Here is a 13,442-nt window from a genome sequence, read left to right as displayed (position 1 = left end):
TTCTACACACCTCCTTCCATGAGACTTTAGCCTTCCTATTATTCATCTCAACACCCGACCACAGAAATGCTGAGCAGAGCCTTTCTATTTCTTTTATACAACCACTAGGCAAACGAAATGCAGCCATCCAGAAGTTTACTAGACTCATAATGACAGAGTTTTTCAGTTGGATCCTACCAGCATAGGATAGGAAACGCCCCGTCCATGACCCAATCCTCTTCCTTATCTTCTCAACTAGCGGTAAAAAATCAGTCACAGTCATGCTCTTTGTTAGCAGCGGGAGTCCAAGATATCTGACAGGTAGCTTACCCACTTCAAATGGAAACCGGTTAAGAATCTCTTCTTTTCTCTGTACAGAAAAACCAGCCATAAACATTGTTGACTTCTCCAAGCTAATTTTCAGACCAGACATTCTATCAAAATCCTCAAACACTTTCAGAATCCCTTCCACAGATCTCTTTGTACCTTCTGAGAACACCATTAAGTCATCTGCAAAACATAGGTGTGTGAGGCCTATGTTCTTGCATTTGGGATGGAATCCAATAAGACTTCGTGAGGCAGCTTCATCCAACAACTTCGATAGTACATTCATACACAGGACAAAGAGGTATGGAGATAGGGAGCAACCTTGCCTTAGACCTCTACTGCTCTGATAATATCCAGCCAGCTCACCGTTAATTTGGACCGAGAAGGAGGCTGTAGTGATACATAGTGAGACCCATTTGATGAACTTCTCCGGCAGACCAAGGGCTTTGAGCGTATTGAGAAGAAATGTCCACTGAACTGAATCAAATGCCTTCGATATATCGATCATCATAGCATAGCGAGGGGATATATCTTTTTTGTGGTAGTTTTTTACAATCTCTGTCGCCAACAGCACGTTCTCCATAAGCAGTCTCTCTTTAATGAAGGCTGACTGGTTCGGTGATATACACTTGGGTAAAACGCTCTTTAGCCTGTTAGCAATGAGCTTCGAGATTATCTTGTATAGGACATTACAACACGATATTGGCCTATAGTCCTTCATTACCCTTGCTTCATCTTTCTTCGGCACCAAGGTCAAAATCGTAGAGTTAAGACCCTTGGGCAAGAATCCTTTTAGAAAGAATGATTGAACAGCAACTGTAACATCATCTCCAATCACTTGCCAAGCCTCTTTAAAGAATTCTGAGTAATTATATCATAATAACAAAGAAGGATAAAAAAGAGGTATATTCATATATGAGCCTTATGTTATGGAAATGGCACGTGACATGTGATAATGGAATGGAGGAGATCCGATCTTAGCCGTCAAAACGAATTTGTGGTACTGTACAGTTAACGTAAAACGTCAAATAGCTCACCAACCAATGAAATTGACGCATCATCAATTAACTAGCATGACCATAGGTCCCAAAGCCTATCAAAACATTAGTCATGTGCCCCAAAAATTTTGAAAAAATTTATATATATAAGCTTTCAAATCATAAAAAATTGTTTTTAAACTTTCAAATTATAGAAATCTTTATTAAATCGTCTGAGACCCACAAAATCTCATAACCGACCCTAATAGATCCATAGGTCGATTATGTACTATTTTCCAATAATAAAAATGAATCTAGAAGTAAAGATAGAGTATTATATTGTTACAAAAAATATAGAACATTATAAGTTTTCTTTGCAATGCCAAAATATTTAACCATATTTATTTTTTAAAAATAATATAAATTTCACATTGACTTCATATTGAACTTGGAGAAGAAACCAAGAAACAAAAGTGATCTGAGACAGTTGGAAATTTGAGTGTCACATGATGGAAGAAATCCTGCACGGTAACTCGGCGGAATATAACCATATATGCAATGTATAAATTTGTTATTTGATAATATATATTTTTCCTTTTATTGTTAGTTAGTTGTGAATGAGATCTTCATGAGCCTTGAGACAACAAAAACGCCTATAGTTTTAATTTGTGGTGTCACGTTCTAAATAGTCAATGAACATCTCTTTTTCTTTATGCTCTGTATCATATTGCTTGCTTATTTGGATAAACGCCCGTACAACTAAGGGTGTGACTGGTAAACATCGAGGAACATTAGGAATGAATAGGAAAAGAATGAATAGGAATAAAAATTTGGGAATGATGAAGAATGAGAGTTCCTTATCAAAATTAACAAGGAACAAATTTGCATTATAATTCTCTACAAAAAAGGGAATGATGAGGAATGAAGAGGAAAAAATATTCCTCATGAATGGTAACATTTTTGAGAAACGTTAAGGAATGTAGTGTTCCTTTTCGTTCCCTTGGTTACCATTCAAACCCTAAGTGAATATATCACTGCTCAAATCCATAACTTGTTCCATAGAAATAAAATTCCTTTTTTAATGAATTGTTAAATTTATTCATTAAAAATTATTTCAAAATCGATCGAAAGCACAAAAAAAGAACGATGGTTCTTGGTTCCTGTAATTTGTTTTTTTTTTTTGTCAGTTCTTGGTCCGTGCAATTATCTACGCAAGATTGAAGGCGTTGTTTACTTTTCAAGCCGACCTTGTTTCGGAGTCTAGAAACATAATACTCTCTTTTTTTTCTTAGGCATTAGCTAGAAGCCTAGAAACATACCTTTTTATAGCAAAGATAACATGAATCAAATCGACTGAAAACTAATGGCAGTTGCGACGGAAGCATAAACTGATTTATTTAGTTAAATTAGTTTGATTCTCACTTGACGAATCAATTCGACTTTACTACAAGATCACATGGCTAGTAGCCTATGTATGTTGGCTAATATGCCTATAAATTATATTCTTGTGCGCAGAGCTCAACCACTAAATTTAATCAATTGGTCCACTACAAGGCCAATAGAACAAGTGCCACTTTTTAAATCCGTTGTTGTATCGTTTAATCTGCAGGTTTATTGAGGAGTGTTGGCATCCAAAAGTGGTGTCGGGTTCAAAGATTTAGAAGACATAAGTTACTAGTGTATTTGAGAACATTCAAAACAATATATTGCAATGTTTTCCTTGTGTGATTTTATTGAGGAGGTTGAGAAGTAAACACATGATGAAAATACAAACTAAAGAAAAATCAATTTTTTTTTGTGACACTAAAGAAGAATCAACTTAGAAAATTATTCTGAATGAGGAAAAGAGATAGATCCACATAGACATTAGAAGCAGAGAACTTTGCTATTTCATCATGTTACTTACTTATTTGGTTTGAATCTTTGATGCAAATATGTTAATATTGATATCTGTAGAGCCTCCTTCGCTGAGTGACTTGACAGCCAAGTCTCTCCATTTCCTTGCATTCTTCTTCATATCTTTGCTCTTCTCTCCTTCCATCACTGCCTTAATGCTAAACTCAATCTCCTCTCTCATTGCAACCCCAGTCTCTTTCTCCGCCTTCACACGAACCCCAACCTTCCACACATCTTGTATGTACTTTGCATTCATCGGTTGATCGGTCCACTGAGGCATAGCCACCATGGGAACCCCTAAAGTCAATCCTTCCATGGTCGAGTTCCAGCCACAGTGGGTCATGAAGCAACCCACTGCTTTGTTTGACAAAACTTCAAGCTGAGGACTCCACCTCAAAACCAAACACTTATCTTTATCCACTGATTCGAGAAACCCTGATGGGAGCTTTGACTCCTCTGAAGCTCTGACCACCCACAGGTAGCTGAAGCTTCTTACGGCCGAAGCAAGCTCTTCCATCTGCACGCTGCTCAGCTGAGCCATGCTCCCAAACGCTATATACACCACTGACCCTTGTGGTCTTGTGTTGAGCCAAGCAGTGCAAAAGGCAGCCTCTTTCGAGTCAAAGAGGTTCAAATCATTGTCGGTGTCTAATTTGATTTGTTGGTCTAAGTACATTGATGGAACAGTCGGTCCTATTGTCAATACAGGACAAACATTTGACAACAACTCTTCCTCCTATAAACAAAAAACAGGAAAAAAATAAAAAATAGTTAAGGGAAAATAGTAACTAGGTCAAAAAAAACAGCCTAACTAGGACCCAAAAAAAACAAAACAAAGTAGTTTGGACATAAAACAGAGTTGTTAAGACATGAACTAACATGAATGTCGAGCTCCTTGTAGGAATTAACGAGTACGAAATCAGCCTCTTTGAAGTTGGTGAACTGTTGAAGCACCATCTCAAAGTAAGCAAGGTGGGACCCAGTAGGGGTGACGAAAGTAGGCAAGTCTTGAGTCTCAAGAAAACTCAAATCCTTTATGGGAAGATTCAAGCTTCCATGGTTCACGTAAAAAAGATAATTAACATAGTTAACACCACAAGACTGCGTGAAGAAAGGCGCCGCGTATAAACCAAACTCCCTCGCGAGGTCGAGCGCCCAAGGCATGAAAGAATCGTAGACGATACAAGTGATGGGGTCGTCGCTTGTCTGATGCTTGCGGATGACGTCAGCGACGGTTTTGGAGCCAAAGGTTTTGAAGTTCTGGAGGTATTCGGGGACTGATCCGGCTGATGAGAAGCCGCCCTGGTCGTAGCCGTCGGAGATTTTGGCTACGGAGATGGGGGTAGATGGGTCGAGGTGGACCGTGTTGAAGATGAAAGCGGTTAGAGTGTGAGTGGCTTTGAAACCTTTGGAGTGAAGCCGTTTGCAGAATTGGCGCATCGGTGTGATGTGTCCCTGGCTTGGGAAAGGCACTGCTAGTACATGCCCTCTCTTCTTCTCCATCTCTGTCTCTCTCTCTCGCTCTTGCTTACAAAAAAAAGTTGTAAAGATTATGTTGATAGGTGTTGATAAGATTATTGCAAAAGAAGACAACAGCTTGTGATGAGAGCAAGAAGAGAAACCTGAGTTTCTTTTCTTTAACAAGGAAAGAAAATGTGTCAGAGGTCTAAATTAAAAAACTGAAGATGGTCTTGTTTTGAAGCTTGTTTTAGTGTTATTTTCTGGAACTAAAATGATGGAGCGTTAAGAGTCATACGGAAACGTAAGTAAATAGGAAGTAATCAAGTTGGAAGATTCTCGTAATCAATAGTTCAATACTAGACTACTAGTCAATTTTAAATTAAAATAATGTTATCTATAATAGTCCAAGTGATGTATATGTTAAACCTAACAAAGAATAATAGAAAAGAGTGACTTTTTTCATAGTCTTGTTTTTATGTATTTGTTCAAACCTAATAAAGTAAGAATCACAATTGGTCACAAAGTGTATCAGAAGTAGGTATAACTTTTTGCATGCAAGTAAAAAAATATCACGGTTTGATATGAAACCAATGAAAATAAGCCCACCAAATAATTATTTGAAAAAAATGATATTTCACTAGTCTTCTTTTGTTTTTGTTGGATAAGAAGAAACATACATAGTTGTTAATGGAATCGATATTATGCAAACGTTGAAGGAAATGAAGCAGATAGATTTCAATTCATGGAGCTGCGACGAGACCTGTGGGACCAACTGTCAACACTGGACAAGCTTTCTACAACAACTTCTTACACCATGTGCATCGTAGGTTATTTAGAGGGATTTTCAGACGTGGACCCCGCAAAAAAGAGAAAGAACCATGAGGTAAAAATCGATTTTTTGGGGGGTTTCTGTGATTTTCGTGGACTCCACTGATACGTGGTGGTCCGCGATTGATCTTTTTTTTCTATGAAAAGATAAAAAAAAAAATAAAAATCTGAAACCCAAGTGGGTTTCAGCGATTTACATGCTCTTAGAGCATCAATATCCCAAAAACCCACATGGGGTTCTTATTATTATTATTATTTTTCAATTTGATTTAAAAAAAAATTAAAAACAGAACCAATCGCGGACCGCCACGTGTCGTGAGGCCCGCAAAACAGTACAAGATACACCCAACAAACGTTTCTTATTCTGCAACTATAAGGCACGGTTTTTTCAACAATCGTGGGCTCCCCACATAAGAAACGCTCAGCATACTGCGATGCAGATGCTCTTACTCCCCCTCTGTTTCATTATAAGTGTCGTTTTAGGTTTCGGCACATGGATTAAGGAAACAATTAATTTTGTACATTTCCTATAAAAAACACTATTACCTATACACCTAACCATATTTCAACCAATAAAAAAATAAATTTTGTATTGAAAATCAAAAACGACACTTATTTTGTAACGAAAAAAATTCTCATAAAATGACACTTAATATGAAACGGAGGGAGTATGTGATAAAAAAAACAGTTTCCATAACATAAATGTGGCAATTAACTACGACAAACAACTGGAGTAATTAAGAAACGAGAAATTCTTGGGTTCTCACCCCCTAGGTGAACCTATCCAATAGTATTTGAGTATTTGATATTTGATATTTTTTTAAAAAAGGAAATAAAATTAAATATCCAAATTAGATTATATTTTTAAAATAAAATAATAAAATACATAAAAATAGTTACAAAAAATAAATTAATTAATATTGTTAAGTCTTCGGCAAAATACTAAACCCTATACCCTAAATCCTAAACCCTAAACCCTAAACGTTAAACCTTAAACTTTGGATAAACTCTAAACCGTTAGAAAATCTTAAACCCTAAATCATACATTAAAAACTAAATTTTAATAATACTAAACCCTAAATCCTAATCCCTAAACCCTAAACCCTTGGGTAAACTCTGAACCCTTGGATAAATCATAAACTCTAGGGTTTAATTTTAAATATTTTTGATTTAGAGTTTTTAATTTATCCGAGGGTTCAGGGTTTATTCAAGGGTTTAGGGTTTAATGATTAGGGTTTAGGGTTTAGTGTTATTAAGATTTAGTTTTTAATGTATGATTTAGGGTTTAAGATTTTCTAACGGTTTAGAGTTTATCCAAAGTTTAAGGTTTAACGTTTAGGGTTTAGGGTTTAGGATTTAGGGTATAGGGTTTAGTATTTTGCCGAAGACTTAACAATATTAATTAATTTATTTTTTGTAACTATTTTTATGTATTTTTTTGAAAATTCAATTGTGTTTCCTTTTTTAAAAGATATCAAATATCAAATACTCAAACACTATTGGTTGGTGAATCTAGAGGTTCACCTAGGGGGTGAATCCAAGAATTTCTCTTAAGAAACAAAGCATAGTGATTAGGACATGAAGGAATGGTTTGATACGTAACTTCTTTGCTACTTCAGCTAGTAACTTATTTGCTCAGATAGCCTTTGTTACAAATGTATCAATGTTAACATCTGTAGACCCTCCTTCACTGAGTGACTTGACAGCCAAGTCTCTCCATTTTTTAGCGTTCTCCTTCATCTCTTTACTCTTCTCTCCTTCCATCACTTCCTTAATGCTAAACTCAATCTCCTCTTTCTTAACAATCCCACTCTCCTCGTCCATCTTCACACGAACTCCGGCTTTCCACACATCTTTTATGTACTTCGCGTTCATCGGTTGATCCGTCCATTGAGGCATAGCAACCATGGGAACCCCAAAGGTCAACGCCTCCATAGTTGAGTTCCAGCCGCAGTGAGTCAAGAAGCAACCTATGGCTTTGTTTGATAGAACTTCAAGCTGGGGACTCCACTTCAAGACCATACTCTTCTCTTTATCCACTGTCTCAAGAAACCCTGATGGCAGTGTTGCCTCCTCTGAATCTCTGACAACCCACAGGAAGCTGAAGTTGCTTATTGCTGAAGCAAGCTCCTCCATCTGCGCATTGTTCAGCTTAGCCATGCTTCCGAATGCTACGTACACCACCGACCCTTGTGTCCTTGTGTCGAGCCAGCTAGTGCAGAAGGCAGAGTCTTTCGAGTCAAACAGATTCAGATCGTAGTCTGTGTCTGATTTGATCCGTTGGTCTAAGTACATTGATGGAACACTCGGACCAATTGTCAAGACAGGACAAACTTTTGATAACAACTCCTTCTCCTGTAACAAAAAGAGAGTAGTTAGGACATTAATATAAAAAAAAAAAATTAATTACCAGGAGGTCGGGCCGAAGCCCCAATTTTCCCCAGGCCCAAAACTACAACATGTAATATTAGTTTCGTCACAACTGTCACTTGAAACTGTAATATAATATTAGTTTCGTCCCAAGTGGACCTGTGGACCTCTGACACAGTGGCCCGGGGGACATGAAATAGAATATGACATGGTTGAGAAAGTTGTAAGAAGAGAGGACTAACATGAAGATCCAACTCTTGGAAGGTATTAACGAGAACGAAATCAGCTTTTTCAAAGTTTGTAAACTGTTGGAGCACCATCTCAAAGTAAGCAGGGTAAGATCCACAAACAGAGAAGAAAGAAGGCAAATCTTGAAGCTCAAGAAAAGGCAAATCATCAATAGGAAGCTTCAAGCTTCCATGGTTTACGTAAGAAAGATAGTAAACGTAGTTAACAGCACAAGACTGCGTGAAGAAAACACTCGCAGCTAAACCAAACTCTCGGGCAACGTCGAGCGCCCAAGGCATGAAAGCATCATAGACGATGCAAGTGATGGGGTTGTCACTTGTCTGGTGTTTGCTGATGATGTCTCCGATGGTTTTGGAGCCAAAGGTTTTGAAGTCTTGGAGGTAGTCGTGGATGGAGGCAGATGAGTCGAATCCATGGAGGTCGTAGCCGTCTGAGATGGTGGCTATGGAGATTGGACCAGATGGGTCCGGTTTGATGGAGTTGAAGATGAAAGTGGTGAGAGCGAGAGTGGTTTTGAGACCTTTGGAGGTGAGTCGTTTGCAGAATTGGCGGATTGGTGTGATGTGTCCTTGAGTTGGATATGGAACTGCTAATACATGTCCTCTCTTCATCTCCCTCTCCATCTCCATCTCTCAGTTAGAATGTTTTGCTTTAACCAAAATGAATATGCGTTAAGAGATATAATGAGAATATATAGAGGCAAGTTTGTCACGTTCTAGCTTTAGATAAGAGCTTTGAGATCAGAACAAGAGGGAGTTTTGTATTTGTTTCTCTTCTCATTTTATTTTACAGGAAATAAGAAAGAGAAACCCAATTTGCGTTTGTTTTACATGATTAGGAACTGTGTTAAACAATCATTAGTTTAAATCTTCCAGCCTAGTTTTAAGTACTTTTGGTTTCGGTTGTTTGTTTATATATTTTCTAAGATATTATCTAAAAGTAAAGACAAAGTTTCTTTATAATGAGCATTTTTAACAAAAAAACAACGTAAGTGAATGTATGTAATATGTATTAGCTCTTTATCGTTTTTTTTTTTTTTGATCAAAGCTCTTTATCGTTTTATTGTTAATTTATAGACAAGCATGATCTTACTTGTTAGAGTCGAAAAAAACGTTAAAGTGACAAACCTAAAACGAGTAAGAAGTGAAAATATTCTACACTGTTCTATAAATTACAATAAGAACTCGACAAAAACAAGAGTTATCTATTCGATGTCTTCTTCACCAATATGATAATACTGACATTTTTTGTACTTGTCTATAACGTGTGACTTTATTGTATCTTTTCACTGGATCAAATTTCAAATTGTTTTGTCTGACTCAGATCAATAATTTTATAATCGTCTGTGCAAATTTAATATGTCTAGTGGACACAGCAATAGTGAGAATTTGAGATCAAAGCAACCGTTATAACGTCAACGTTTAGTAGGGGTGTGAGCATTTGAGCCAAACAAATCTTTTATATACAATCTGTTTATTAAATAAATTATATGCCAACTTGTTTTCTTTCCGTTAATAATGTTGTTAAGGTGACATCAGATTGTGACACAGTTGATGGCGTCAAAGAAACATGTATGTGAATGATTTGAGTTGTTTCATTGTAAAATAGCTTCTCAAGACTATCACTCTTGCTCACTTCGGTTTATCCTGAAGCGCTGTGATTAGGGTGCTTTGTTGTTTTTTTGTTCTGAATTTAATCAACACTAAGATTACCGTATAAGGTCTATCTTGGTCTTAATTCCTTAGTTTCTTAGGAGTTTTTATTTCTAAATGTGCGGCTTATAAGTAGGTATGGGCGTTTTTACTCCAACCCGAAATACCTACCTAATCCCGAACCGGAAAAATCGAAACCGGATCCGAACTGTTATATAAAATACCCGAGCTGGACTTATGAGCTTAGTACTTTGGAGTTTGTTTATAACCCGAACCGAAATCCAAACTATGATCCAAAAATATTCAAAATTAGTTAAATATGTTAATGTTTTTATATATGTTAAGGTGATTTAGATATTTTAGAGTATTCAAAATATTTTTTTAGTTTGTTTTATTTGTTATTTTGAATACTTTTTAGTTAATTTAAATAGTTTAACTAATTTTTAATTAGATTTGTGAATAATTTTTTGGACGATTTCAAACATTAGTTACAAATCCGATCCGAACCGAACCCAGAAAGAACCGAACCGAACCCGATCCAATATTTAGTAAAATCCAAAATCTGAACCAACCGAACCGAAGGGATCCCGAACGCTCATGCCTAACTTATAAGAACAAACCAACTTTGAGCAGATTCTGGTTCAACTTTGCTGTACCCAATCCTTCATTCTATGAATGATGTTTACAATGTAGCAAAAAAAAAAAAAGTTATCAAGACAAAGGAAACAACCTTACTTGCAAATTTTTCTTAATAAAAACTTTGACTCCTTGTGATATGATTAACACAAATTGTGTGGCAGAGTTGTTAAGAAAAAAAAGACATGTTCAAATGAAACAGAGATGATAAATCCCTAGAAAACCTACATGCCAAATGTACATGTAGAAGAAGAAGATGACAATTCATGGTGATGGTTGATGAATTAGAGCTTATGTTCCATCTGACGAGGTTGACAACAACTGGTCTGTCTACCACGGATGGACTAACAATGACCAAGCCCAATTTTTAAAGAATTGTATAAATTATAAAGGCCCAATATCGAGGGCCCACTCATAAAATCATTTTCCCGCCATCTTTATATTTCGTCAATAATTAAATACATCTACACGTGACATATACACGTCAATATCTAACATACAGAACTCGATAGCAACTTGCACAATCCGACAGAAACACTTTTCAAAATCTAATAACTTTCATTACAAAATTCTCACCTATCAATATTTAAATAAATACACATAACATGTTTCTTCAGTACGTACGGATCACATGAAACCAAAACACACACTAGAATGCAACCGAACCAATCGTTATCACTTAGAACAAGTCATCATCTTCTTCTTTGTCTAGAGAACCCGAGTGACTCTTCTCTGAGTTGTTGTCATTGTTAGCCACGGGGAAAAGCGGCGTGACGACCTGGTTCGAAGTTGAAGCTCGTGGCACGGAAGAACCGTACACTGTCCTCTCGTTTACACGACCGACTTCTTTACACACTTGATCAAGAACCGTCAGAAAGTCTCTGACCACGGTGAATATACGAGAAGGATGAGACTCCGAGTTCCCGTGGAAGTACTCTGTCACTTCTTTAACCATCTTCAAGACATTGTCTCCATGTGATTGCATCTCTGTGATCTCCTTCTCAGCTTTGCTCAAGAACGAGTTCATCGAGTCCAAGAACCTCTCTACACCTGTCTCTTGCTTTAGCTCCATGATTACTTCCTTGACACTTGTTATCCCCCTGGAGAGTTCAGCTGCTTCGTCGCTGAGGGAAGTTGAGTCCATCGCAGCTGCTTTCTTCACGTTTGTTAACTGAGAGCTGAGGCCTGAGACAACTTGCAACCCAAGTTTCTTCAGCTCTAGGTCGTCTTGGAACGCTGCTATGTTGTCACCCATAGGTCTTTGAGTTGGAGTAGTGGAGACTCGAGCTCCTTCTGATTTTATAATCTCTTGAACCACAAAGTGCAGCAAGGTTGTCTTCCCATCTGCTCCTTTGATATCCACCAGCTTCAAGAGTGTGTCAAGCTTGAAAGCGTGCGCGTCTCCTCTGTTAGTCCCTATATTCATCCGGTTACCGGTCTTGAGAACCGCTTCAAGAAGCTTCAAGAACATCCTAGTGTTCTTTAACTCACCACAAGCAGCCTGAAAAGTTTTAAATGTTCAGTTTCTTTACCATAAGACTAATGAGAGGGCAAGTAGAGAGGTGTTACCTCGAGGGTGTGGAAGGATCTTTTAAGGTACTCGGTTTCTGATTCGAAGTTGACAATGTAAAGCATTGCGTTGATCCTCTTGAAAGCCAAAGGAATGTTGAGCAACGCTCTGAGGAATCTCTCTGCAGGTCCAGTTTTGGAAGGAGATGTCTCATCATCATCATCCTCTTTAAGCTCCTTGAGCTTGTCTTCCTCTTCTTTGGTAGGTGCCATCTTAAGCAGGCATTGGAGTAGCTCTGATCCAAGCGCATCAGAGTTGCCTAATTCATCAACAACACACATGTTTTGACACCCTCAAAAACTGAAACTAAGTAACAAGAGAGTGGGGAATAATTGTCACCTTCTACAAGGGCTTCACACACTTCATCAGCAGTTACATTGAGAGCTCTAAGCAAAATAGCAATGTTGTGAGACTTTCTTGGATCAAGAAACTGACTCTTAGAATGAACAACATCTGTAGTTACAGACTCTTTTGTTCTTGAAGTTGGATCATTAGCTCTGAACAACGTCTCTATCATTTCTTCATTCACTCTGCAATAAAAAAAAAACCAAAGAATCATTATCTTATTAGTCACGTATGCAAGAGAAGTAAAGATTAAGACTTTTATGTAAAATCTTACTGGAAAGAGTTTGACTTGATTTGGTCCCACACAGTAACACGGCTCGAGCTTGCTCTAACTTTGTCCCAATGTAAAGGCTTCAACTTTGGTTTCAAAGTCTCCTCTTTCTTCTCCGAATCAGAGTTGGTAGCCGGAAGCACATGAATCTGCTGCGGAGGCGGAGGAGGAGGTGGTCTTGTCGGAACAGGTTTCTTCGAAACGCTGCCGTTTGAGCTGTTCAGCGAGAGACTAGGACTAAGAGAAGACTTGGGAGGTTTCAAACTTGAAGAGACAGAGCCCGAGTTCTTGACACGTGGCGGGCTCTGCTTACGGCCCGGAGAACCTCTCGGAGAGTAAAACTCGTCGTTTTCGTTGTCGTCTCCGTCAAAGTCTTGTCCTTTAGGGTTCAACAGCTCGGTGCTTCTGTAATTGGGAGTGTACACCGGAAGCTTCGGTAGAGGAGGGAGAGGACGGAGCTCCGGGGAGCCGAGCTTCTGGTACTGCGAGTAAGAGGAAGAAGAGGGAGTAGAGGAGGAAGAGCCCTGAGCTGGTGGTAAGTCCAAGACGCCGGCGACGCTGGGAGACTTCTGCTGGTCTACTAAACCGGAGTTAACCAGAGTGCCCAAGTAGAGAAACTCGGAGGAGGTGTTGGAGGAAGTGTACTTCGGCGGGTGTTTGTGTTTCAGGGGGACGTCGGAGGGAGCGGCGTTGAAGAGGTGGCGAGCGTCTGTTTTAGCGGATTTGGCGGGGGAGGCGCGGCGGCGGATGAAGATGGTGACTACGGCGAGGAGAGAGAGGAGGATGGCGGCGGAGACGACGGCGATGGCTATGGCGAGGAGCTTGGCTGTGTGGTGAGTGTTGTGAGGTTTGTTGTGGGTTGGGAAGACGAGGGAGGAGAT

The 13,442-nt window shown here is 38.5% G+C and overlaps 3 protein-coding genes across 4 annotated transcripts in view; all 3 read right to left on the bottom strand.

The window, feature by feature from the left end:
- Positions 1-3,007: 3,007 nt before the first annotated feature.
- LOC106337706 (UDP-glycosyltransferase 74F1) lies at positions 3,008-4,922 on the bottom strand. The gene is made up of 2 exons (XM_013776842.1): positions 4,059-4,922; positions 3,008-3,915 (listed from the first exon to the last, which is right to left on the bottom strand). The coding sequence occupies exons 1-2, from the start codon at positions 4,680-4,682 to the stop codon at positions 3,190-3,192; spliced, it is 1,350 nt and encodes a 449-aa protein (XP_013632296.1). The 5' UTR covers positions 4,683-4,922; the 3' UTR covers positions 3,008-3,189.
- A 1,194-nt stretch (positions 4,923-6,116) lies between these two features.
- LOC106337622 (UDP-glycosyltransferase 74F2-like) lies at positions 6,117-8,827 on the bottom strand. Of its 2 annotated transcripts, none has more exons than XM_013776731.1 (3): positions 8,081-8,826; positions 7,019-7,823; positions 6,117-6,205 (listed from the first exon to the last, which is right to left on the bottom strand). In XM_013776731.1, the coding sequence occupies exons 1-2, from the start codon at positions 8,714-8,716 to the stop codon at positions 7,104-7,106; spliced, it is 1,356 nt and encodes a 451-aa protein (XP_013632185.1). In that variant the 5' UTR covers positions 8,717-8,826; the 3' UTR covers positions 6,117-6,205; positions 7,019-7,103. The 2 variants fall into 2 exon arrangements, with proteins under 2 accessions (XP_013632185.1, XP_013632186.1); XM_013776732.1 differs by having other exon boundaries at positions 6,138-6,214; positions 7,028-7,823; positions 8,081-8,827.
- Positions 8,828-10,891: 2,064 nt separating this feature from the next.
- Positions 10,892-13,442, bottom strand: part of LOC106337844 (formin-like protein 2) — a 3,071-nt gene continuing 520 nt past the window's right edge. Inside the window, exons 2-5 of the mRNA XM_013776953.1 lie at positions 12,565-13,442; positions 12,285-12,475; positions 11,945-12,204; positions 10,892-11,876 (exon numbers count right to left, since the gene is read on the bottom strand). Of these exons, the coding sequence (XP_013632407.1) occupies positions 11,055-11,876; positions 11,945-12,204; positions 12,285-12,475; positions 12,565-13,442 (2,151 nt within the window). The 3' untranslated portion in view covers positions 10,892-11,054. The remainder of the gene's footprint in view (positions 11,877-11,944; positions 12,205-12,284; positions 12,476-12,564) is intronic.

This window comes from Brassica oleracea, chromosome C4 (genome assembly GCF_000695525.1).
Source record: "Brassica oleracea var. oleracea cultivar TO1000 chromosome C4, BOL, whole genome shotgun sequence".
Taxonomy (NCBI): Eukaryota; Viridiplantae; Streptophyta; class Magnoliopsida; order Brassicales; family Brassicaceae; genus Brassica; species Brassica oleracea.
The sequence above is the reverse complement of the archived record's forward strand: the minus strand, read 5'-3'. Positions and strand labels throughout refer to the sequence as shown.

Coding starts and splice junctions, on each gene's coding strand:
- LOC106337706 (XM_013776842.1), bottom strand. CDS start 4,682: ATGGAGAAGAAGAGAGGGCATGTACTAGCAGTGCCTTTCCCAAGCCAG. Junction 3,916..4,058: donor ACAAGGAGCTCGACATTCAT/GTTAGTTCATGT, acceptor TTTTGTTTATAG/GAGGAAGAGTTGTTGTCAAA.
- LOC106337622 (XM_013776732.1), bottom strand. CDS start 8,716: ATGGAGATGGAGAGGGAGATGAAGAGAGGACATGTATTAGCAGTTCCA. Junction 7,824..8,080: donor TCCAAGAGTTGGATCTTCAT/GTTAGTCCTCTC, acceptor TTTTTGTTACAG/GAGAAGGAGTTGTTATCAAA.